The sequence below is a fragment of the Muscardinus avellanarius genome (genome assembly GCF_963383645.1).
Source record: "Muscardinus avellanarius genome assembly, chromosome: 8".
NCBI lineage: Eukaryota > Metazoa > Chordata > Mammalia > Rodentia > Gliridae > Muscardinus > Muscardinus avellanarius.
In genome coordinates, this window is record NC_137794.1 from 37,930,691 (window position 1) to 37,957,869 (window position 27,179).

General features: G+C 42.6%; 1 protein-coding gene across 2 annotated transcripts in view; it reads left to right on the forward strand.

Annotated features, from left to right (window-relative positions):
- Positions 1-27,179, forward strand: part of FILIP1 (filamin A interacting protein 1) — a gene marked incomplete at both ends in the record, with an annotated part of 274,463 nt that overhangs the window by 235,599 nt on the left and 11,685 nt on the right. The window contains 2 exons of one of the 2 annotated variants that reach the window (XM_080700607.1): positions 12,338-15,137; positions 21,010-21,067. In XM_080700607.1, coding sequence (XP_080556733.1) covers positions 12,338-15,137; positions 21,010-21,067 — 2,858 coding nt within the window. Of the gene's footprint in view, positions 1-12,337; positions 15,138-21,009; positions 21,217-27,179 lie in introns of those variants that run through there. The other variant, XM_080700606.1, reaches the window with a different exon arrangement.

Here is a 27,179-nt window from a genome sequence, read left to right on the forward strand (position 1 = left end):
CAGTCCAACTAACATGTTTTGAAAGCTTTCTATATGTGTCTTCTATTTTATGATTTCTTGATAAGGCAAAACAGGTAAAATATTGTTTTCAAAGTTTCTTTTATGTTGTTCTTATGTGTGTTTTCTGCTGATCTCTCTTTGCATATGTGGAAGAGTGCTGTAAAAGTTGGCAATGAATTGGAATGCACAGTGATCCCAAGAAGTGGGGAGGGGGAGAGTGTCCTGAAACCTCTCCACATGGCAGCGATAACAAGAATCCTAAAGCAAATGGGAAGTTCCATTTCAAAGTGGAGTTGGAATTTAAGTTTGGACTATGTTAAACAATTGTGTGAAAAGCTCAACTTTAGTAATTTTTCAAAATGCCAAAAAACATTGTCTGGGTTTAGCAAAGCACAGCAAAATAAACAGTGCTAAGTGCTCAGTAGGGCTGTGGGGGTACTGTGAGCATTTCACAAAAGAACTTCATTTGGCTTTAACTAAATTTTTGTAATGTGATTTCAGATTCATATGACTCGTTTTAAAGAATTCTGAACATAAGGGCAGATGGCATGGTTTTCACTTGTGTAGATTTAATTTGTGTAACATCAATTGTTAATAATGTTTTGTCTTTGTGTTTAAATTGATGAGTTCAACTGTGATGAAAATCTTGGGTTCACTGCATTGATCTGCCTGGATTCTTAATTCCATGTGACTCGATGAACTTCTGTTTACTTGTAACACTAAAAACTCTTTCTGCAGCAAAAGGGTGTTCACATTTCCTTTTTCTTTTTTTTTCCCTTAGATTAATGATCGTCAAGAATGGTACAAAATTAAGTCTGGAGTTTGGGAGTTTTGCTTATTGTTTTGATTTTTTTTAATTAACTTTAAAATTGTTCCCAAACTAGGTAAAATAATTATTAGATAAATGTGAACATAATGATTATGAAAATGTTTGGTAAAATTTCACCTAAGTTCATATTTTAAAGCTCTTTAAAAGATGCTTAAATACAATGAAAATGAGTTCTAATTCCTTTTTTTAAAAACTGCTGATTGAGCCGGGCGTGGTGGCACACGCTTGTAATCCCCACGCTTGGGAGGCGGAGACAGGAGGATCGCGCATGTTCGAAGCCTGCAGTGCTGGCTTAAGAGACACTGTTTATAAATTTAAAAATATATAAAAATAGGTCTGGGAGTGTAGCCCAGAGGTAAAAGGGCTTCCAGGAACCCCAGTACCACCAAAAAAAACCCCACAAAAAACTGGTGATTGAACCCAGGGGTGGTCTACCTCTGAGTTACACCCCTATCTCTCTCCCCCATTTTTTTTAAACAAGGTCTTACTAGGTTGCTGACAGCCTAAGTTGCTGAGACTGGTTTTAAACCTGTGATCCTCCTGTCACAGCTTCTCAAATACTGGGATTAGAGATGTGAGCCACCGTACTTGGCATTACAGGTTTGGGGTTAAAGGCTTTGGCCACCATGCTTTACTCTAGTACCATTTTTCTAGAGGAAAAGAATTCCTTCCTTCTTTCTTTTCAGTATTGGAGATTGAACCGTGGGGGCATTCTCCTCTTGAGCTACACCCCCAACCCTATTTATTTTTTATTTTGAAACAGAGTCTCTACAGTGCTAAGAGTCTGTCTATGTTGCTAAAGCTGTTCTCTAGCCTGTCATCTTCCTGTCTCAGCCTCCCAAATACTGGGCTTATAGGTGTGAGTCACTGCACCTGGCATCAGGGTTGCTTTTATGGGTAAATAAATGCATAGAAATACACTACAATAAGTGATTTATGTGCTTATGCAAATTTGCTACTTAATTCATGTTTGTTATTTTAAACAAATCTGATTTGTAAAAATAGATTTACCAAAAAAATCAAATTAGATTAATAGTATCTTTTTTTTCTATGGTACTAGGGATTGAACCCAGGGGCATTCTACTTCCAAGCTACACCCTCAGCCCATTTTTATTTTTTGTTTTTAAAACAGGGTCTTGCTCAGTTGCTGAGTGTCTCACTACTTGCTGAGGCTGCCCTTGAACCTGCAATCTTCCTGTCTCAGTCTCCCAATCTCCACACTGAGATTAAATGTGTGTATCCCTTACCCCGTGTCTGACTTGATTAATAACATCTTTTTTTGTGTGTGTGTGGGTCTGGGGATGGAACCCAGGGGCATTCAACCTCCGAGCTACACCCCCTGCCATATTTTTTATTCTTTATTTTGAAACAGGGTCTCACTGAGTTGCAAAGAGCCTCACTAAGTAGCTGAGGCTGTCCGCGAACCGCGATCCTCCGGTCTCAGCCTCCCGAATGCTGGGGTTACAAGAGTGCGCCACCACGCCCAGTGATTAATAACATCTTAACAAAAAGCTTTACGGAAAAATATGCTTTTATATTGGGAACACCCATAGTGTATATTTTGTACAGCACTCTATAAGCACCTACAGGGTAAAATGAGACCGCCGATGGCTTTGTGGATTGTCTTCCACATGTTTGAGCAGTCTTAGGAAATTCACACATGCTTCTGACTCCTTCCTTCATGTTCTGTGTGAGCAAAAATACCTCCCCCAGAAGAGAGGCTCCTCTCCGTAAGCCTGTAGAAGAACATCCTCACACCGTGATGTGAGAAAGCTATAAAGTCCCTGCCTCTTTATAGCCTCCCTGCTCTCTGCTACCATAAGGAAGCCCGCTGCATAAATGCAGTTTCCCACAGTAACGCACAGGTGTCTCCTAGATGGAATATCTGATAACTAGCTGTGATGGACCTGGAAAACCCAGTCTTTGGAATGAGATAGAGAAGTCTCCTCTCAAGTCGGGAGGGAAGGGGAAGGGGCCTCCTGAGAGGAAGAGCTCAAGACCACCTATTGGGAAACAAAGTTATATAGTCAGGGCTTTAATGTTCCTCATGAAAGTTATCAAGTAAACTTAATTACTTGGATGATTCCTATATTTACTTATTTATTTATTTTTGTGGTCCTGGAGGTGGAACCCAGGGGCTTTTTTACGTCTGGGCTATAATCCCAGACCTGTTTTATACTTTATTTGGAAACAGGATCTCACAAATTTGCTAAGAGCTTCACTAAGTAGCTGAGGCTGGCTTTGAACCTGTGTGATCCTCCTGTCTTAGTCTCCCAAGTGCAGGGATCACAAGCGTGTGTCACCACACTCGGCCCCTTTTCACCATTTTAAGTGATCTGTTATTGAACCATATATGGAAACCCCTACAGTGAGCCAGTCTCTGAAGTAGAGCCTAGTTACTTAACAAATAACCATCTCTAATTTGACAATTCTGAGACTGGAACCCAGGGGCTTTCTAACTCTGGGCCACACCCTCAGACCTATTTTACATTTATTTTGAAACAGGGTCTCACTAAGCTGCTGAGAGCCTCACTAAAAGTATCTGAGGCTGGCTTCGAACCTGCATGATCCTCCTGTCTCAGCCTCCCAAGTACTGGGATTACAGGTGTGCATCACCATACCTGGCTTAATGCACTATTTAAAGTGTGTGTGTGTGTGTGTGTGTGTGTGTGTGTGTGTGTGTGTGTGTTACTGAGAATTGAACCCAGGGGCATACTACCTCCAAGCTACACTCCCAGCCTATTTTTAGTTTGAAACAGGACCTCATTAAGTTGATGAGAGTCTCACTACTTACTGAGGCTATTCTGGAACCTGTGACCCTCCTGTCTCAACCTTCTAAGTACTAAGATTATGAGTGTGTCACCACGCTCAGTTAATGCACTATTTCTTAAAAATCAAAATTAATACAGAAAATCTATGATGAAGAAAATATCAAAATTTCATATGAAAATAGGATCTGACTCTGCAGCTGCACAACCCAGCCTCATCTCTGTCTCCCCAATCCCTGTCCTGTGCAGTATTTTAGGGACATTAGATTATTTGGGATACTTATTATAATAGTCACCAGCTTTAGGGACTAAGGTGGTTTATTAAAAAGCAACACTTCTTTCTGAGTCATGTGGTCCATCCACGCCCTATCATGTTAACCAGCTGCTTAGCTCTGTACTGTGCTCTAGTAGGGAAAAAATGCATTGTGATTAAAGACTCCAAGCTGCACGCAAGCTTGACTCTTTTGAGGGTCATTCATCTTTGATTACTATCATGCCTTGCTAGTTTTAACCTGCCTGCTCTCTTGAAAGGCAGAGAGACATGCACGCCGGGAGAGTTGAAGAATAGCGTGGTAAGAGGGGGAAACTCGCATGGTCTGCCCAAGAAACAAGCCCAGAACGACTTTCTGGTGACATCAGCGTCTCAAAATGGATCCCTTGGATTAGGATGGTGATAAGTGACAACATCTTAAAGAAGCGAAGAGGCAACCGCTGGCAAATTAGGAGAAATGGTTAAAAAGTGAAAGTTGTCAAGCGAGATGGGAAAGATCCATGAATTTGTTCACCACTTACTTTCCAAGGAAGGGCCCTGAGTATGAGTATAGGCAGGTGTGTCGGCAATACAATCTGGTGTGCTTTTTTTTTTTTTTTTTTAAGGATTACTCCAGATTTGGGGGAAAAAAAGAGACCCAGTGTGGCAAGAGTAGAGGTTGGATTAGAGTCAGAATAGATGGTTTTTACCATAATCCAGATAAAAGATAATGGTGGCTTGGGCTGAGGTGATAGGAATGGAGGTGGTAGGAACTAGTTGAATTCGGGATATGTTTGAAGCTAGAACTGATATGATTTGATGAGAAATTAGTGTAGGAATTTGAGAGAAAAGACTCATTTTAACTTTGGGGCCTAAGCATCTGGAAGATGCTTTTCGTTGTATTTATCAGAAGATGTGGTTAAAAGCCAGGCATGGTGGTGGATGTTTGTAATCCCAGCATTTGAGAGGCTGAGACAGGAGGATCTGGGTTTACGGACAGCCTGAGCTACTTAGTGAAGCCCTTTGCAACTCAGTGAGACTGTTTCAAAATAAAGAATCAAAAGCAGAGCTGAGTGTGTAGCTTGGAGGTAGAATGGCCCTGGGTTCCATTCCTAGTATGACCAAAAAATAAAAGGAGAAAGGAGATGTAGTTGAAACAGGTTCATAGGGGAAGATTGGGAGCTCGGAAAGGATAAAGAATGAACAGTCCAGGGGGATCCACAGCTACTTGATTGACAATGTCCACGCTGCTGAATGGACTGATGCCAGCAGGAGGGAGGTCTCCCGAGTGCTTGGAGGCTCTGCTCACTGACCTGCCCCTTTACCAATGTTGAGGGTCATTTAGCCACTGATACAGTGCTAGGTATAAACTCAAATGTGCAGGGGGAAAAAGAAAAACAGAGTCCAAAGGGGATCTTGAGAATTCTAAGATAGATTGAACCATGCAAGATGAAGTTAATCTGCACAAAGTATTGCAAAACTGAGCTGTCTAGCCAGTATCTATTTAAGGAATAGCATTGTTAGTGAATAAATAGCATTTGTTCAAACATTTGGTTCAAAATCCCAACCTGCTCTTCTTAGTCATATTCCCCTAATTAAATCCAGTGATCTCCCTTATTTATAAGTGTACCCAAAGGGTTGTTGTGGAAATTAAATGAAATAATAGAGCACTTAACATGCTATCTGAGGCCTTTTTATTGTTTATTTATTTGTCTATTTCAAATAAGGTATAAGCAAAAAATTGGAGTTTAGGAAGAGCTTTTAAAAGCCTCTTGAAATAATACTGACAAAAGATTTGCTAGGACCTCAAACATCACTTCCCTAGAACAAGTGTTCTTGTCAATAGCCCCACCCCCCCAAAGATCTTAGCTCCCTTCTCTGTCTTCCCCAATTCCGCTTTCACTTCTTTCTGCCTTATTACTAATCAATATTATGTTTTCTGTTATATTTAAGTTGCTGCCTTACTTTAAATAAGTTGGTTGGTCAATAAAATGCCCTTTTACATGCAGAAGGACCACACTTAGTGAGGATTTTAACCGTATTGCTCCTAGGAGTCTGGACTACTTGAAAATATCTTTTCTGCCCATTCTAGAGAGAGGGTCATAATGTTTTTTGGAAGCTATGCATTTGATTAAGAGCTTATACTGGGATTATAAGCATGTGCCACCATACTTACTAAGATGCATTCTTAAAATAGTAACTATGATTTTAATTTTAACTGTTTGTATGAAAAAATATTTTGGTACTAGGGATTGAACCCAGGAGCACTCTACCCCAAAACAATACCCCCAGCCCTTTTTATTACTTATTTTAAAACAGGGTTTCACTAAGTTGCTGAGACTGACCTCAAACCTGTAATCCTCCTGTCTCAGCCAGCCACGTACTAGGATTATAGGCATGCACCACTGTGCCTGGCTTGTTTTTTTCTTTTTCTTTTTTTTTTTTTTAGTGGTGGTACTGGGGATGGAACCCTTCCACCACCAGGCTACACTCCCAGACCTATTTTATATTTTTTTATTTGGAAACAGGGCCTCTTAAACCAGCAAGGCTGGCTTTGAACCTGTACAATCCTCCTGTCTCTGCCTCTCTAGCACAGGGATTACAAGCATGCACAACCATGCCTGGAAATTGTTTTTTTCTTTCTTTTTTTGGTGGGTCTGGGGATGGAACCCAGGGGCATTTGACCTCCAAGCTACACCCCCTGCCCTATTTTTTATTTTTTATTTTGAAAAAGGGTCTCACTAAGTTGAGGAGAGCCTCACTAAGTAGCTGAGGCTGTCCACGAATCACCATCCTCCAGTCTCAGCCTCATGAATGCTGGGATTATAAGTGTGCGCCAGCATGACCAGCTTTCTTCTTCTTCTTCTTCTTCTTCTTCTTCTTCTTCTTCTTCTTCTTCTTCTTCTTCTTCTTCTCCTTCTCCTTCTCCTTCTCCTTCTCCTTCTCCTTCTCCTTCTTCTTCTTCTTCTTCTTCTTTGTGGTACTAGGGATAGAATCCAGAGGCATCCTACCTCCAAGCTACACTCTAAGCCCTTTAAAAAAAAAATTCTTTCTTTTCAGTTCAGTTGCCCATTTCTTGATTGGGTTGTTTGTTTTGCTAATGTAGAGTCTTTTGAGCTCTTTGTATATTCTGGATATTAGCCCTCTATCAGAGTGGTGGCTGGTAAAGATCTTCTCCCATTCTGTAGGCTTCCTCTTTAGGTTCTTGGTGGTTTCCTTTGATGAGAAGAAACTTTTTAGTTCAATGCCATCCTACTTGCTAATTCTTGCTTTAATTTCCTGCACTTTGGAGGTCTTGTTGAGAAAGTTACTGCCTGTGCCTATATGTTGGAATGTTGAGCCTATGCCCTCCTCTAATAACTTCACAGTCTCTGGTCTAATTTCTAAGTCTTTGATCCATCTCGAGTTGATTCCTGTGCATGTTGAGAGGTAAGATTTAAGATCCATCTTTCTATAAATGGATAGCCAGTTCTCTCAGCACCATTTGTTGAAAATGCTGTCTTTTCTCCAGTGTATGACGTTGGTCCCTTTGTCAAAGATAATTGACTATAGGTGTGTGGATTTGTTTCTGTATCTTCTATTCTGTTCCACTGGTAAGTCTGCCTGTTATTGTGCCAATACCATGCTGTTTTTATTACTATTGATCTATAGTATAATTTGAAGTCTGGGATTATGATGTTTTCTGCATGGTTCTTATTGCTGAGGATTGCTTTGGCTATTCTGGGTCTTTTCTTTCTCCATATAAAATTCATGACTGGTTTTTCTAGGTCTATGAAGAATGTCATTGGTATTTTAATGGAAATTGCATTGAATCTATAGATCACTTTTGGCAGAATGGCCATTTTTATGATATTTATTCTGCCTATCCATGAGCAAGGGAGATCTTTCAGCCGGGTGTGGTGGCGCACGCTGGTAATCCCAGCATTCAGGAGGCTGAGACCCGAGGATCACGGTTCCCGGACAGCCTCAGCTACTTAGTGAGGCCCTCTGCAACTTAGTGAGACCCAGTTTCAAAATAAAGAATAAAAAATAGGGCAGGGGCTGTAGCTCAGAGGTTGAATGCCCCTGGGTTCTATCCCCAGACCTAAAAAAAAAAAAAAAAAAGGAAGGTCTTTCCATCTTCCAAGGTCTTCTTCAATTTCTTTCTTTAATGATTTATGGTTTTCTTTGTAGAGGTCTTTTACATATTATGGTTAGGTTTATTCCTAGGTATTTTATTGGTTTTGAGGTTATAGTGAATGTAATTGTTTTCTTTATTTCTCTCATTGTGGATTCATTGTTGGCATAAAGAAAAGCAATTGATTTCTTTAGGTTGATTTTGTATCATGCAACTTTGATGAATTGATTAATCAGCTCCAGAAGGCTTTTGGTTCAGTTCTTTGGATCTTCTAGATAAAGGATCATGTCATCTGCAAATAAGGATAGTTTTAATTCCTCTCTTCCTATTTGAATTCCTTTGATTTCCTTCTCTTGTCTTAATGCTGTGGCAAGTCTCAAGGACTATATTGAAAAGGAGTGATGATAGTGGGCATCCTTGTCTTATTCTTGATTTTAGAGGAAATTCTTGCAGTTTTACTCATTCAGTATGATGCTGGCTTTGGGTTTATTGTATATTGCCTTAATGATGTTGAAATACGTTCCTTCTATTTCAATTTTCTGCAGTGTTTTTAACATAAATGGGTGTTGGATTTTGTCGAATGCTTTTTCAGCATCTATTGATATGATCATGTGGGTTTTGTTCTCAGTTCTTGCCGGGGTCCAGCCCTAGCAAGAGTCGAGGTTCGTGTGTTGGTGAGAAGAGAGTCGAGGTCGAGTGAGAGAAGATGCTGTCACACGAGACCAGCTGCAAGCTTCTCCAACTTTATTCAGGATTTGTTACAATTTTTATACTTTCATTTTTGGCAGAAAAAGCAAAGGCAGAGCCATGCAAGCAGGAACTTCAAGGACAGGAAAAGGTTTTTACAGACTTCAGGGCAGGTTGCCAGACATTTAAATAATCATAGAAAGTATGCTTTGTCTCACTTTGCAAGGCCAACTTGAACTTAATCTTATATATTGGCCCATACTAAGGTCAGTTTGAACTTAATCTTTGCCCCACACTTTATCCTTGGGAAAAAAAAAAATCTTTGCTGCCTGAGTCTCTCACAAGCCGCTGGCCATCAGTTTTAGTTATAATGCTTATACATAAAATTCCAATTATACATATTGATCCAAATAATCCTAAAATAATTTTTTGAAGAAGGGACATACTTCATGGGGGATCTACGCCTTTGAGGGTCCCCTGATTGAGCTTTCTCAAGATCTGCATGAGATGCTGTAGCAAGTTCTATTTATGTGGTAAATAATGTGTATTGATTTGCATATGTTGAAGCAGCCTTGCTTTTCTGGATGCAACTGAACTAAATAGACACTTCACAGAAGAGCTATGAATGGCCAATAAATACATGAAAAGATGTTCTACATCATTAGCCATCAGGGAGATGTAAATCAAAATTACGCTGAGATTCCATCTAACCCCAATCAGAGTGGCAAACATGAAGAAATCAAATAAAAACAAATGGAGGCAAGGATGTGGAGAAAGAGGAACTTTTTTACACTGTTGGTAGGAGTGCAAGCTAGTTCAGCCGCTATGGAGATCAGTGTGGAGATTTCTTAGAAAACTGGGAATAGATCTACCATATAATCTGGCAATACCACTCCTGGGTATTTTTCCAAAGGGGTTGAAATCAGAGAACTACAGTAGCTTATGCATACCCATGTTCATAGCAGCACAATTTGTAATAGCCAAAATATGTAACTAACCTAGGTCTCCAATAGATGCATGGATTGTAAAATTATGGGAAATACACACAATGGAATTCTACTCAGCTATAAAGAAGAACAAAATCATGTCATTCACAAAAAGATGGAAAGACTTGGAGAACATCATGTTAAGTGAGATCTGACAAGCAGAGAAAGGACATATGTTTTCTCTAATATGCTCAAACTAGGGAGCATTGGGGATACTAGAGGGACTCCAGATAATGGAGGAGAAATCTCAGCAAAGCTAGAATGGAAGGAAAGGAGAAGAAGAAGGTTGAGGTTGATTAATGGAGGAGCTACATTCAAATATGTGTAAAAGTATGAACATAGGATAGTTAATCTGGACACCCATTGGTGTGAGGGAGGAAGGGGTACAGTGGGGGCGGGGAGAGCACCAAGCACAGTTTAAATGTATACCATTTTCAATATGTTCCACTTATAAATAAAAGAAAAAAATAAAATTATTTATTTTAAAACAAGGTCTCACTAAGTTAGGGAAGGCCTCAACTAAGTAGCTGAGGCTGTCTTCAAACTTCGTTCCTCCTGTCTCAGCTTCCCAAGTACTAGAATTACACGTGTGCCACCACACCCAGCTTTTTTATTTTTTAATGAATTTTAACTGTGTAAAAGAGGAGGGAGCATGTTTGTATCACATATACTTGAGTACACAACTGTTTTATAGGTACATAAGATAAAAAATTAAGCCGGGTGTGGTGGCACACACTTGTAATCCCCGCGCTGGGGAGGCAGAGACAGGAGGATTGCACAGGTTCGAAGCCAGCCTCACTGGCTTAAGGGACCCTGTTTCCAAATAAAAATATTAAAAAAGATAAAAAACTGATACAAGTTAATTGACCAACACAAGAATGGTAAATAGTTGTTCTGACATGTATATTCCTACTCTTTAAAGTTATACATAAACACCATAGAGAAAATGCATTTCATACATATGAAACAACAGTTCCTGTGCCTGCCATAGTTTTGTATTGATAATAATTCAGATTCTTTTCTACCTATTTCTTTATTTAAAAGCTTATTTTTAAATCAGCAAAACTGAGGGCAAATCCTACCAGTTCTGATGTCAATTAAAATCAGTTTATATAGTTCAGCTTTTGTGAGGAAGCCTACCTTATCTTGTTCATATCAGATAATAATTACATAGTCTATTTCAAGGGCTCAGAAATAAGAAAATTTAATAGCCAGGCATGGTGGTATGCACCTATAATCCCAGAAATTGAGAAGCTGAGACAGGAAGATTGCAGGTTCCAGCATTTAGTGAGGCCCCTGTTTTAGAATTTTAAAAATATACAAAGGGCTGGGATATAACTTGGAGGTAGCATGTCCCTGAGTTCAATACCTAGTTCAAAAAAAAAAGAAAAAAAGAAAAAAAGAAAAAGAAAAAAGAAAAGAAAAGAAAATCAAGTTATTTTGGGGCCCTTCCCTTCTCTCTGTCTCTGTCTTTCTCTCCCTGTCCCCCCCCCCTCTCTGTGGTACTGGGGTTTGAATTCAGATGTAGTCTAGCTCTGAGCCACATCCCTACCACTTTTTATTTTTTGTTTTAAAACAGGGTCTTGCTTAGGTTTCTAAGGGTCTCACTGAGTTGCTAAGGCTGTTCTCTAACCTGTGACCCTCCTGTCTCAGCTGCCCAAATATGGAATTGATTATAGGAGTGTGCCACCATGCCTGGCTAAGTAAATTGCTTCCTTTTTTGTGTGTGGTACTGGAGATGAAACCCAGGGGCACTATCTTCCAAGCTATACTCCCAGCCCTATATTTTTTTGAATATTTAAAGAAGTTTATTAGAAAGATAGAAATACAGAAAATAGAAATACAGTCCCATGCCAAAATGGCATGAGGGGGTGACTCAAAATGAATACACCCAGCCCTATATTTTTTTATTCTTTATTTTGAAACAGGCCTCATTGAGTTGCAAAGGGCCTCACTAAGTATTTAAGGCTGTCTGCGAACCCAGATCCTCCTGTCTCAGACTCCCAAATGCTGGACTACAAGCATGCACCACCACACTCAGCTTAAATTTCTCTCTTGAAATTGTATGATGCAGAGATGATGTGTAAGGATTCTGGAGTCTTACTGGCTGAGGCAGAGCCCAGCACTGCCATTTATGACTGTGATAGGTAGCAGATTACATATTCCCTATGATATATATATATATATATATATATATATATATATATATATATATCTCCCATATTCTCATCTTCCTCATGAGGATGGTAGAAGCAATACATGTCTTCTAGGTTTGCTGTGAGAATAAAGTAGATACTGGTATCTAGAATACAGAAAGCACTACGAAAATAGACATTGTTATTGCACAACCTAAGTTTTACTTACTAGTTATTAAAGTACAACATCTATGCAGAAAGGTACTTTAGAGTGTTCAGCTAATGAAATTTCATAAATTGAACAATTCTGGATAAGATTTATTATGTAAATAATAAAACAGAAAGTACCGCCCAAAGAGCCCTCCTCATGCCCCTTTTTAGTTACCACCCCTCTCTAAGGGTAACCAGTATTCTGACTTCTGATTAGTGTCATTAATGGCTATTTGTATTTAATATTATAGCAATTAGTAAAAGATTTATTGTGATAGATTTTTTAAATTCAATATCTGAGACAAACATACTTGCTGGTTATTCTTTCAACATATACCTATATTTCGTTTTTTAGGTTGAAAAAGCTCCTCGAACAAGAAAAGGCTTACCAAGCCCGCAAAGAGAAGGAAAATGCTAAGCGGCTCAATAAACTAAGAGATGAGCTCGTCAAACTCAAGTCCTTCGCCCTCATGCTGGTGGATGAGAGACAGATGCATATCGAGCAACTGGGCCTGCAAAGCCAGAAGGTACAGGACCTTACTCAGAAGCTGAGGGAAGAAGAAGAAAAGCTCAAAGCCATCACCTCCAAATCCAAAGAAGACAGGCAGAAGCTGCTCAAGTTAGAAGTGGACTTTGAACACAAGGCCTCGAGGTTTTCCCAGGAGCATGAAGAGATGAACGTTAAGTTGGCTCACCAAGAGTCCCACAACCGGCAGCTGAGACTCAAGCTGGTCGGCTTATCGCAGAGAATCGAGGAGCTGGAGGAGACCAACAGGAACCTGCAGAAGGCGGAGGAGGAACTCCAGGAACTCAGGGATAAGATCGCCAAGGGAGAATGTGGAAACTCCAGCCTCATGGCCGAAGTGGAAAATCTCCGAAAGCGTGTACTGGAGATGGAGGGTAAAGATGAGGAGATCACCAAGACCGAGTCCCAGTGCAGGGAGCTGAGGAAGAAGTTGCAAGAGGAGGAACACCACAGCAAGGAACTCAAACTGGAAGTGGAGAAGCTGCAGAAGAGAATGTCCGAGCTAGAGAAATTGGAAGAAGCCTTTAGCAAGAGTAAGTCTGAATGCTCTCAGCTCCACCTACATCTGGAGAAGGAGAAGAACTTAACCAAAGACCTGATCAATGAGTTGGAGGTGGTCAAGAGCCGAGTGAAAGAGCTCGAATGTTCGGAGAGCAGGCTGGAAAGAGCCGAGTTAAGCCTCAAAGATGATCTCACGAAGCTGAAGTCGTTTACTGTGATGCTGGTCGACGAAAGGAAAAATATGATGGAAAAAATAAAGCAGGAGGAGAGAAAAGTGGACGGGCTCAATAGAAATTTCAAGGTGGAACAGGGGAAGGTCATGGATGTGACTGAAAAGTTGATCGAGGAAAGCAAGAAGCTCTTAAAACTCAAGTCCGAAATGGAGGAAAAGGTATACAATTTGACAAAGGAGAGGGATGAGCTGGTAGGGAAACTGAAGAGCGAAGAAGAGAAGTCCTCGGAATTGAGCTGCAGCGTGGACTTACTGAAGAAGAGGCTGGACGGCGTCGAGGAGGTGGAGAGAGAGATCGCCAGGGCTCGGGGGTCCCGGAAAGGGCCCGAGCTCACCTGCCCCGAAGATAATAAGATCCAGGAACTGACGCTGGAAATCGAGAGGCTGAAGAAGCGCCTCCAGCAGCTGGAGGTGGTGGAGGGGGACCTGATGAAGACGGAGGACGAGTACGATCAGCTGGAGCAGAAGTTTCGAACCGAGCAGGACAAGGCGAACTTCCTCTCGCAACAGCTGGAGGAGATCAAGCACCAGATCGCCAAGAACAAAGCCATCGAGAAGGGGGAGGCCGTGAGCCAGGAGGCCGAGCTGAGACACAGGTTTCGGCTGGAAGAGGCTAAAAGTCGCGACTTGAAAGCCGAAGTCCAGGCCCTCAAGGAGAAGATCCACGAGCTGATGAACAAGGAGGATCAGCTCTCTCAGCTCCAGGTGGACTACTCCGTCCTGCAGCAAAGGTTTATGGAAGAGGAGAGCAAAAACAAAACCATGGGGCAGGAGGTGCTCCACCTGACCAAAGAGCTCGAGCTCTCCAAGCGCTACAGCCGCGCGCTGCGGCCCAGCGGGAGCGGCCGGAGGATGGTGGACGTGCCCGTGGCCTCCACCGGGGTGCAGACGGACGCCGCGGGCGGCGAGGCGGCAGAGGAGGACACGCCGGCCGTGTTCATCCGGAAGTCCTTCCAGGAAGAGAACCACATCATGAGCAACCTCCGGCAGGTGGGGCTGAAAAAGCCCGTGGAGCGGTCCTCCGTCCTGGACAGGTACCCGCCCGCGGCCAACGAGCTGGCCCTGAGGAAGTCCTGGATTCCCTGGATGCGCAGACGGGAGGGTGGGGGCGGGCCCGCCCCCGCGCCGGACAGGGCGCCTCGGACGGGCCCCGGCGCCGGCCACCCCGGGGAGCTGGTCCTCGCCCCCAAGCAGGGCCAGCCCCTGCACATCCGCGTGACCCCCGACCACGGGAACAGCACCGCCACCCTGGAGATAACCAGCCCCACGTCGGAGGAGTTCTTCTCCAGCACCACGGTCATTCCCACGCTGGGGAACCAGAAGCCGCGGATAACCATCATCCCGTCGCCCAACGTCCTGTCTCAGAAACCCCGAGGAGCGGATCCCGCGCTGGGCCCCGAGCGAGCCCTGTCCCCGGTCACCATCACCACGTTTTCCAGGGAGAAGCCCCCCGAGGGCGGGAGGGGCGCGCTCGGGGACCGGCCCGCGTCCCCGGTGCAGATCCTCACGGTGTCCACGTCGGCGGCGCCCGCGGACCCCGCGCCGGCCCCCGAGCCCGCGGACGCGCCCCCGGGCAGGACGGTGCTGCAGGTGACCCCCGAGAAGCAGCCCGCGCCGCCGCGCAAGTACAACGCCAACGCCAGCATCATCACCACCGAGGACAACAAGATCCACATCCACCTGGGCTCGCAGTTCAAGCGCCCCCCCGCCGCCCCCGCCGACGGCGCCGCGCCGCTCATCACCCTGCGGGCCGCCGAGAAGGACGGCGGCGGCGCGGGCACCGTGCTCCGCGCGCCCCGGAGCGCCCTGGCCGCCCGGCCCGGGCCCAGCAAAGTGACCAGCACCATCACCATCACGCCGGCCACCGCCGCGTCCACGCGAGGAACCCCCTCCGTGGTGAGTAGCGGGCGCGCGCCGGCCGAGGAGCTGAGCCCCGGGCTCGGCGAAGGGCGCGGTTTCCAGGGACGTCGTCACTTAGGCCTCCGTGTCACGGGGACTCTTCGAGATACTTGCAGAAAAGGTCTCTTTGAAATAACAGCGCAGAGTAACTGTAAGGTCTAAAGTTTGCGTTTCATGTTTAAAATACATTTTTAAGTGGAGACAAAAGGACAAGGTCAGTTTGCAGGAAGAATTTTTTTTCCCCCCTTCCGGTACTGGGGATGGAACCCAGGGGCATTCTACCTCTGAGCTACACCCCCCCTACTTTTTTTTTTTTTTTTTTTTTTTTTTTTTGGTGGTACTAGGGGTGGAACCCAGGGGCTTTCTACTTCCAGACCTATATAATACTTTATTTGGAAACAGGGTCTCACTAAGTTGCTGAGAGCCTCACTAGTTGCTGAGGCTGGCTTCCAACCTGTGCGATCCTCTTGTCTCTGTCTCCCAAGCGCTGGGATTACAAGCATGAGCCATCACACCCAGCTTAATTCTTTATTTTGAAACAGGGTCTCACTTTATTCTTTATTTTGAAACAGGGTCTCACTGAGTTGCAAAGGGCCTAAGTAGCCTAGACTGTCCATGAACCTTGATGCTCCTGTCTCAGCCTTCCAAATGCTGGGATTATAAACATGGCACTAGGCCTGGCCTATAGGAAGAATTAAAATGTTTCAAGTTATATTTCTATAACTCAAAACATTCAATATGTGATTATGTGTACTTATAGTCATGCTTCATTCCAAAAATAAAGCTAAAGATTTTGAAATACTTTTATCGGTACATTGTAATGAGATTCAAATTGATACATTGATGCATGCACATAGCAATGTTTTGCCTCTGAATCCCACCCCTGCTCCCCCCAAATTAAAAGATTTTCATGTTAAAAGCCTTTTTAAAAGTAAAAAGCAGTGAATTTATGTCTAGAAATTATATTTTATTTAGTTAAATAAAAAGGTTTCTTGCAAAGGGTGAGTAATTTGACTACTAGCTTAAATTATTATTTTTAAAAAGCCAGCCCAAAGTATAAAAACTAGAGCTTAAAAATAAGTTATATTTTTTAAGCTGGGTGTGGTGATGCACGCTTGTAGTCCCAGCATTTGGGAAGCTGAGACAGGAAGATCCAGGTTCACAGACAGCCTCAGCTGCTACTTAGTGAGGCCCTTTGCAACTCAGTGAGACTCTGTTTCTAAATAAAGAATTAAAAAAAAAAAATAGGGCTGGGGGTATATCTCAGCAGTAGAATGCCCCTAGCTTCCATTCCCAGTACCACATAAAAGAGTTATATTTTTCAAAATACTTCTAGTAATTGTTTTCATTTATTTGGGACAGCAATTCTGGTAGAAAAGCATGGACTAAGCCAGGCGTGGTGCTGCACACCTGTAACCCCAAGTACTTGGGAGGCTGAGACAGAAGGATTTCAGGTTGGAGAAGCGCCTTGGCAAGTAGTGAGAGTCTCATCAACCTAGCAAGACCCTGTTTCAAGATAAAAATAGAATCATTTTGGGGGATGGCTCAGAGGTGGAATACCTCTGGATTCAATTCTCAGTACCTCCTCCCAAAAAATAGATGTTTAGACTAGAAATTGTGATTCCTTGGCTCTGGAAAATTCTACAGCATGTATTATAGAAATCGCTTAAGAAATACAAGAAGCTCCTGATTTAAATATAGAAAGAAACTGTGGCTTATTCCCCATATCCTCAATATAATGTCTATTAATTCTCTGCACAAACACAAACTAAAGACGCATGAAAGGGTGAATTACTTACTAATTGTTTTTGCCAGTAAAGCTTTTCAGTTACCGGCTCTGCAGGAGCCAAATAGCATTCAGCACTGTTCACCCTTCTCAAATGATTCAAGACTCTTTTAGGCATCGCAGAGCATAGCGTGGTTATGTAGGATCTTGCTTCCTTCTGCAGCATTTTATTTTTTAAAAAAATGGTGGGAATGTAAATCATTGCAACTTAGAGCAGATTTTCTGCTACTAACATCTTACTCCTATTTTGAAGGTCAGATCAAGGTAGCCTTACCCTCTGTACCAATTTTGACTAGTGATGAAACTCCATATGTAGATTTCAAGACAACTGTCTATGATTTCCTGAATGAGCCTCCATTTATTTTAGGTAAGCCAGATCCCATAAAATCAAGGATAGCAAAAGGTCTGGGACGCCTCTCTTGAAATGCAACCAGTGAGAGCCGGGCGTGATGGCACACACTTGTAATCCCAGCATTTGGGAGGCTGAGACAGGAGGATCGTGGTTCGCAGACAGCCTCAGCTACTTAGCGAGGCCCTTCACTGCTCAGTGAGACCCTGTTTCAAAAAAATAAAAAAGGACTAAAAAATAGGGCTGAGGGTGTAGCTCAGAGGTACAATGGCCTTGGGTCCCATCCCCAATACAGGAAAAAAAAAAAAAAAAAAAAAGAATGCAGCCAGGTGTGGTGGCGTACTCTTGTAATCCCAGAATTTGGGAGACTGAGACAGGAGGATTCTGGTTCGCGGACAGCCTCAGCTACTTAGTGAGGCTCTTTGCAACTCAGTGAGACCCTGTTTCAAAATAAAGAATAAAAAAAAAAAATAGGACGGGGCGGGGGTGTAGTTTGGAGGTACAATGGCCCTGGGTTCCATCCCCAGTACCGTAAATTTTTTTAAAAAAATAATAAAATAATGCCACCAGTGAGGCTAGTTCATTTGTGCATTTAGTCATTCAACATATGTCTGTTGTCAGCTACATTTCAGCTGTGGTGTTAGGTGCTAGCATGCAGAGAACTTTAGAAGTTCTTTTTTTTTTTTTTTTCTTGGTGGTACTGGGGATGGAACCCAGGGGCCTCCGGGCTATACTCCCAGACCTATTTTATATTTTATTTGGAAACAGGGTCTCACTAAGTTGCTGAGAGCCTCACTAAGTAGCTGAGGCTGGCTTCGAACCTGCGTGATCCTCCTGTCTCAGCCTCTCAAGTGCTGGGATTATAAACGTGCGCCACCACGCCCGGCTAGAAGTTCTTGACTGATGGAGTAGCATAGTGGCTCATGATTTCAGTACTTGGGAGGCTGTGGTAGGTGGGCCACAGGTTTGAGGCCAATGTCCAGTAACTTAGAGCAATCCCATTTCAAAATAAGAATAAAAAACAGGCTGGGGTGTAGCTCAGTGGAAGAGTGCCCCTAGACTCAGTCCCCAGTAAAACACACACACACACACACACACACACACACACACACTTCTTTTTTTTTTTTTTTTTTGGGTGGTGGTACTGGGGATGGAAACCTTCTACCTCCGGGCTACTCTCCCAGACCTATTTTATATTTTATTTGGAAACAGGGTCTCTTAAGCCGGTGAGACTGGCTTCGAACCTGTGCGATCCTCCTGTCTCTGCCTCCCAAGCGCGGGGATTACAAGCGTGCGCCACCACGCCCAGCACACACACACACTTCTTGATTTAGCGGGAAAGAAGGCAGGGCCTGAACTACTTAGTGGTTCTATGATAAAGGTATATGCAGAGGACCCACCAGATAAGTCTTCACAGATAAGATTTTCAAGAAGGAAAAGGGAAGGAGTATATAGTCAGGACATACGTGAAGTGTGAAGGACTCTCACACATTTGGGAAACAGTGAGCAGCAGTGTTAGGCTGCAGCAGCTGGGCCTGGGGAGAAAAGGCCAGTACAGAAAATGGTAAAGCCAACGGGGGTCAGGTGCTGAAGGCACGGACGTGTCTTACTAGGAAAGTGACAATCTCATGGGATGGATAAATGAAGCCATTCAAAAGATAATGATCGTGAGAAAACATTATGTTTCTTCTGTTTTAGAAAGATATGTTTAGAAAACCATGCAAGGGGTAAATTGGAGGGACTGCAGCTAAGGATGGATGCTGTTGCAATTCTCTAGGCCAGAGATGGGGCAGGCATGAACGGTGGTAGTGAAAGTGAGGCAGAGATCTACTGAAGATAGAACTGAAAAGATTTCATGGCAAATTGAGTATAGAGGGTGGCTCCGGGGTTTCCAGTTTGGTTTTCTGGGTAGTTAGGATGAGAAGCAAAGAGGAACTAATTGAGGAGGCCATCGAGGAATGTTTGAGGAATCCTATTATTATTTTTAAATTTTATTTATTTATTTATTTATTTATTTATTTATTTATTTATTTATTTTGGTACTAGGGATTGATCCCAGGGGCATTCTATCTCTAAGCTACACCTTTAGCCCCTTTTTTTTTTGGTACTGGGGGTGGTACCCAGGGGCATTCTACCTCCAAGCTACCCCCTCAGCCCTATTATTCTTTATTTTAAAACAGGGTCTCTTGCTGGGCATGGTGGCACACACTTGTAATCCCTGCACCTGAGAGGCGGAGACAGGAGGATCGAGCAGGTTCGAAGCCAGCCTTGCTGGCTTAAGAGACTCTGTTTCCAAATAAAAAAGTATAAAATGGGTCGGGGAGTGTAGCCTGGAGGTAGAAGGGTTTCCAGGAACCCCATTACTACCAAAAAAACACAAACTACCCAAAACAAAAAACCGGTCTCACTGAGTTGCAAAGGTCCTCACTAAGTAGCTGATGCTGGCTGCGAACTGCGATCCTCCTCTCTCAGCCTCCCAAATGCTGGGATTACAAGCCTGAGCCACCACATCTGGCTGCCTTTAGCCTTTTTTATTTTTTATTTTGTAACAGAGTCTTGCTAAGTTGCTAAGGCTGTCCTCAAACTTGTGGTCCTCCATTCCAGCCTCCCAAGTACTGAGATTACAGGTAGCGATACCTAGGGGATACTATAAATGTCCAGTGAGCGATTAGAACTACAGGCCAGCATTTTGGGAGAGAACTGAAGGCCAGGGGTTCTAGGGCTCAGACACATAGAATAGTAACTAAAGATTCTCAGAATGAATGTAACATATTTACAAAGGGCTGAGAACAGGGCGTGGTGACACACATTTAAAAAGCAGACAAGGTAAACCGGTCGTGGTGGTGCACCCTTGTAATCCCCGCGCTTGGGAGGCGGAGACAGGAGGATCGTGCAGGTTCGAAGCCAGCCGCGTGCGCTGGCTTAGGAGACCCTGTTTCCAAATAAAGATTTTTTTTTTAAAAAAAGGTCTGGGAGTGTAGCCCGGAGGTAGAAGGGCTTCCAAAATGAAAAGGAATTATGAGAGACGGGGTGAATTGATGAGACTTACATAAGAAACCAAAGCAACAGAGTGTTAGGAACTTTAACAAGGAGGTGTGGCTGGTAGTGACAATAAAAACTAAGAGGGTCTGAGGTCCTTAGGAGAGGAAAGAGAGTGGCCTCCTGTGAAATGGAGGAAAGGAGAGTCGGGATCACTTGGGGGACAGGAGGAATAAAATTGCTTTGAGTTCTACCTGGTCATCTACATTTTCCCTGTAAAACAGACAGTAAGGCCATCTTCAGTAAGTATAGAGGTGATAGGGTAGTGCTTGAGAAGAGAAAACATTTCAGCATAAATGTTTCAAGGAAGGGAGAGGGAGAGAAGATTAGATACTAATTCCAGGTTTCTTAAAATGCTTTTACCTGAAAGCCAGGCTCAGGAGGATCACAGCCACAGCTACTTAGCCCTTTGCGACTCAGTGAGACTCTGTTTCAAAATAAAAAATTTTAAAGAGAGAGAGAGAGAGAGAGAGAGAGAGAGAGAGAGAGAGAGAGAGCTGGGGGGTATAGCTTGGAGGTAGAATGCCCCTGGGTTCCATCCCCAGTACTGCAATAATTAAAAAATATATATTTTATCTGAGGAAGGGTTGTGGGTAGGTGTTTCTGTGTTTCAAGCATCCTGCTAGTGTTATGACTGATGCATCTCCAGGGGAAATTTACCTCCATCTTCTTTCTGTCTGTTTTCTCTCTTGCAGTCAGGACAAGACGGGTCATCCCAGCGGCCTACGCCCACCCGCATTCCTATGTCAAAAGGTATGAAAGCAGGAAAGCCAGTAGTGGCAGCCCCAGGAGCAGGAAATCTGACCAAACTCGAGCCTCGAGCTGAGACTCAGTCTGTGAAAATAGGGCTGAAGAAGTCTGCAGCCAGCAGCGCTACCTCTCTCGGAGGGGGGAAGGGCTGAGGGCAGTGGCTCAGGGGGTATGTCTGCTGATGCTGCTGCGGTGTGAAAACCACCTTCACCTGTGTGTGCCAACTCTTTACATGTACTAATTTAAGTTTTAAATACCTTGTTTATAAAATAACCAACTAATAGCCATGTGTCTTTCCTATTTTGTACATAGGCCATGCGTCTTTCCTAATTAGCAGAACTATTGTTGGCTGAGGATACTGGGCTGGAGGCAGGGCCTGGCTGCTAGTCTCAGACTTGCTTGGACCTAACCATTAGCCCATCTGCTAAGAAGCACTCAATTTCTTCATCAGCAAGATTGGAGGACTGTGTAACATGTTCTCAAAGGCTGGCCCCATATTTTCTAATTGAAAGCCAATTTAATAGACCTTGTTCTACAATACTTTTTTTTGTGTGTGTGGTCCTGGGGATTCAGTCTACCTCTCAGCTACATCTCCAGCCCTTTTTATTTTGAAACAGGGTCCTGCTAGATTGCTGAGAATCTCATTACATTGCTGAGGCTGCTCTCAAACCTGCAATCCTACTATCTCAGCCTCCCAAGTACTGTGAGGCGTACACTACCACACTCGGCTTGTATTTTTATTTTCAAAAACTCTATTATGAAATAGGACATTTTTAACCATTGTCACTGGCCTCTATATAATCCTGAATTTGACTTATGTGCTGGAAAAAATTCCTATAGCCTGGAAAAAATATCTTACAGCCATAGGGCCTGGACCTCTAAAATTTTGCAAAAACCAAAGCCTTCAATTCAATTTCAGGAAATAATTTGAACATGAAATAAAATGGAAATGAACTATGGAATCTAAAAACAGAGTTTGACTTATTTGTGTGTGTTTGTGTGTATTGTAGGAGTTTGGGCCACTTCCAAAAGATTCCCAGAATTTTATAGACAACAATTTTAGAACCATTAAAGTCATACTCATTCTCCACTCAGGCGTGCTGCAATTGATTTTAATTTGTGGAGCAGTTTGAATAGAGCTGCCAAAAGGCCCTTTATAGCTCAACAGAAATTGATGATGGATAGAAAATAGCAGAAAGTAAATTCAGATACTGGAATGCCAAGAAAAAAAGTGACATCATCCATTGCTTACTTGAGTTCACATATTTTCCTCAATTAAGTGTGAATTTTACTTGCAGTGTAGAACCAGCTAATGATTTGAGGTGTGTGTGTGTGTGTGTGTGTGTGTGTGTATGCAAGTGTGTTTCATAGAGAAATACATTATTATTCCTATTGCTTTTACTCATGTTTGAATCATTTTCTTTAATTTTTAAGCATGTTTTAATAAGCATGAAGCCAAGTGTGAATGCAAAATGCCACATGTATTTGTGAAATTAACCAAGTTAAAGTGGACATTGTGCTTCATAGACACATAATCACCAACAAGCTTAAGGCTAGTAACCTGCAGCTTAGCATACCAAGGTCTCATATAGGTGGTACCTTTGTCAAAATTTTTGAGCCAAGTAGGTGAGCTTTACAAAAATACAATAACTACAGAGTTTCAGATTTTTATTTTTCCATTTCTGAAAATTATCACTTGCTCTTGATATTTAGGGAAAGGCAGATTTAAAAATATAAATATATATATTATATAATGAGTGTTAAGTCAACCAATCAATGTATTTCACAAAAACAAAGTTTCTCTACATTCTTCTTCATGTCTGACTTCCTGTGCTAAGTGAAACATGGTTTTGAATTGTTTGTAGGTGGCAGATGTGGCTACTCCATAGTATTCACAGGCACGTGAGGCAGCTCTTTGCCTACTGTTCAGCAGTTATCAGCACATGTATTATAAAATATCCAATGACCATGTTCAAGACAGGCCATGCTAAGGGGATTGGAAGGTTGAAGGCAAGAGAAAAATTGGGGGAAAAGACAGCTTAAGAACTGATTTTGGGGTTGGGTATAGCTCAGTGGTTGGATATTGCTGAATGAGACCCTAAGTTCAATACAAGGCACCCCTCAGAAAAAATATGTATATAGCCGGGCGTGGTGGCGCACGCTTGTAATCCCCGCGCTTGGGAGGCGGAGACAGGAGGATCGCGCAGGTTCAAAGCCAGCCGCACACACTGGCTTAGGAGACCCTGTTTCCAAATAAAAATATAAAAATAGGTCTGGGAGTGTAGCCCAGAGGTAGAAGGGCTTCCAGGAACCCCAGTACCACCAAAAAATAAAAATAAAAAAATAAAATAAAAATAGAAAAAATATGTATATATGTATGAAATATTATTTGGGGCAAGTTTAAACAAGAGAGCTTATCATTTAGAATACTGACTTGCATTTTTTTTTATAGTGATGGTAGTGGGGATTGAACCCAGAGGCATTCTACCCTCTGAACTATATCCCATCTCCCCACTCAATTTTATTTTTTGTTTTGAAACAGGGTCTGGCTAGGTTGCTGAGTCTTACTACTTGCGGAGGCTGTCCTCAAACCTGTGGTCCTTCTGTCTCAGCCTCCAAAGTTCTGAGATTGCAGGTGTGCCACCACGCCTGGCTTTTATTTTTTAAGGTAATTTTCTCCTTTCATAAAGTAGACATCCAGCCTTTCAAAAAAACAAAGAAATTCACAGTTTTTACTAATACTTACCTGGCATTTTTGAAGTATTCTGTCTTGCTCACCATGACATACTGTATTGGAGCAAGTGAGGGCATCAAGAAAAACCAAACCCTGTATTTCTTTAGACTCGACCTACCACCCTTCAGTGCCTTTTAGCAGAATCTTAGTGTCACTTGCTGATGCTTTTGCTTTCACCTGCTCACACCCTGCTTACGTCATTTCCTCCTAGAAGGCTGTACCATCCGCTGGAAGGGAGTTCCGAAAGGCTTAATAGCTCCTGTATGGGATTTTGGTGTAGAGCTACCTACTAAGCATAACTACTAAGAAAACTGGACAGAACAACACATAGTTACTTTTCAGAAATGATAATGAGTAACTGCCATGGCAGGTTTTCTTTGTAATTTTAGAACCAATTTTACATTTGTTGGATGGCTTTGTTTTCAACCACATTAGAAGTAAAATCCAATGGGGATGGGAGGTGGAGGATTAAATACACTCCAAATCTAGCTTCCATTTGTGAATAGAACGCTTTTAAGTTGAGTTGCAGTTTAATGGGTTTTTGTAGGAGTGAATGCAATTATAAGTGTAGAATCTTCTGTCCTTACACGTGTAAATAAAAGGGGTCTTACCATGGCTGACATGTACAGCTGTTACTCAGATTCCACCTTGAAAAACTAAAGGGTCTGGGGGACTGGATGAGAGGAAAATGCAGGGCTGCAGAGAAGACCCTGGTCTTCTTTCCTGATAATAATTTTAAGGTATTGACTATTTCAGCATACCATGATGGTAGCCACCTCACATGGAGCCCAGAAATGTTCTGATATAGACCACAATCGTAAGCACTTAGTATGTCTTGACAGTGTGAGTTTTACAGCCAGGTCATCTGCTCTAACAGGGCTATTCCATTTCCATGGGCCTTTCTACTATATGTGCAGGGAGGGCTGATTGATGAGTGGCAATTGGACACTTTCTAGAATGTTTAGTGTATTCATCAAGGGTGTTACCAGATCTCTTACTTGAGTTTCTTCAGAAAGAAAATGAAGAAATAGTTTTGATGTGTAGTAGGAAGAAAGTGTAATTTCAGTGAAATTAAAATATGTTCAAAAATACAAGATGTAAAAACATTTGAATTTCTCATTTCCTAATAGATTCGGAATCTTGGGGGGAAAATACACTTCTGGTTGGAAAAATCACAGAAATATAGATAAGAAGAGCATGATTGGACCATAACATAGCTCAATAGTAGAGCGGTTGCCTAACATGTATTAGTCCCTGGCACTGAACAAAAATGATCCCCAGCACTGAAAAAAAAAAAAGTGCACATGTGTGTCAGAGGCTGGATGGCAGAGACAATGAGGTAATGAGAGGGGCATAAAAAAGATTTCCCAGTGAATAGGAATGAATTATTCCCAAATTTTCCCAATAAAGAGAAAATTTAGTGTTTCCCTTCTACATCCTCCTCCAGCAGCATCTTTTTGTTGTTGTTGTCCTCTGCTGTGTCAGCTTTTCACCTGCAATCTCTATTACAGAATATAAATGTGCTCTGACATTGTCCAGTTTAGCAAAATTCTTCCTTCAGTGGTGGAGTCCTCTGTGGCTACCGCGAAGTCTCCTTCCTTCGCCAGCTAAGCTTTCTGACAGGACATAACACTGTGTGTGTCTCTGCTTGCACAAGGCCCATTTGTTCTCTAATAACTTTCCTTTGTTTTTCTTTATTTTGTTTGTTTTGGGTGGTGCAGGGGATTGAATCCAAGGATGTTCTATCTCTAAGATATACCCCCAGCCCTACTTTATTCTTTATTTTGAAACAGGGTGTTGCTAAATTGCTTAGGCTATCCTCAAACTTGCAATCCTTCTGTCTCAGCATCTCAAGTACAGGCATTACAAACACGTGCCATCTCAACTTAACTTTCTCTCCCTTCCTTCCTTCCTTCCTTTCTTCCTTTCTCTTTTTCTTTTCTGTTTTTTTTTTTTTTTTTTTTTTGGTACTAGGGATTGAACCCAGAAGCATTCTACCTTTGATCTATACCCCTAGTCCTTTTTATTTTTTGTTTTGAAAAAGGGTCTCTCTATGTTGCTGAGTCTCACTAAGTTGTTACGGCTGTCCTTGAACCTGCGATCCTCCTCCCAAGTACTGGGATTAAGCACCATGCCCAGCAACTTTTAATTTTTCTTAAAGGATTCATACACATAGTTAAAATATCAGCTAGTGGTAAAAAGACAATAAAAATAGATGTTTCTTACCTTCTTCCTGATGACCCCCTAAGAGTTTCCCCTGGAAACAACCATTGTCTACTTTTCGCTATTTCTTCTGGTGTCTATCTCTGTATATTTTTCCTTTGGGGGGGTATATGGGATACTAGAGATTGAACCCAGGGTCCATCTACCTCTGAGATATATCCCCAGCCCTTTCACATATTTTATTTTGAAACAGGGTCATACTAAGTTACTCTGCACTAGCCTCAAATGTGGGATCTTCCTGTCTCAGTCTCTCAAGTACTGAAATTAGAGGCGTGCAAAACCATGCCTGGGTTATCTCTGTATTTATGAATAATGAGCTTGTATTCTGACTTTTTATTTCTAGATTTTAAATATTTTTGCTTTCCTATTATTGTTTTGATGATTAAACATGTTACCCTGCAACTTGTTTCCTCTTTCCTTTCACCCATCCTCCTAGCTATCCTGGGAAAGGGACCCTGTCTTAGAGTGACTGACAGTGACTTTGAGGTTTTGTTGGAAGGAAATGCCGGTAGGAGTTGGGGGTTTGCATAGCTAGAGTCTCTGCACAAATGATAATGCAGGTGGCCCTGATCAGGTGTGGCCTGGTCCATTATTATCTCAAGATTGGTGGGGGTGAGGCCCTTGTTGGTGATTAAAAAAAAAAAAAAGTTGCTATTTCCTGTGTAGGGGACAGCTTTGATTAATCAAAAGATGTTTATAGATCAGACCTGCTGTTCCTGGAACCCAAGGTGACCTGGCAAGGGAAATGGATGCAAAACAGAGGCAGATATACCCAGTCTTTAACCCTGCTTTTACCACCCATCAGAAGGCCAAAGTGAAGAGTTTAAGTCCTTGTTATAATTCACCCCTCCCCCATTTTTGTCCCTTTCTTTGTCATGAGGGAGTTATGGTGGTGACCAATCTGGCTTTGCAAGTTTCTTGGCCCAGTGGTAAACTATTCTTTACACAATGGCTGTAGCACATAGCCTGGAATCTTGGTACATGCCTGTGATCTCAGCACTTGGGAGGCTGTGAAAGGAGGATTGCAAGCCAGGCGTGGTGCACATGCTTGTAATCCCAGCATTTGGGAGGCTGAGACAGGAGCATCAGGGTTCATGGACAGTCTCAGCTACTTAGTGAGGCCTTTTGCAACTCAGTGAGACCCTGTTTCAATATAAA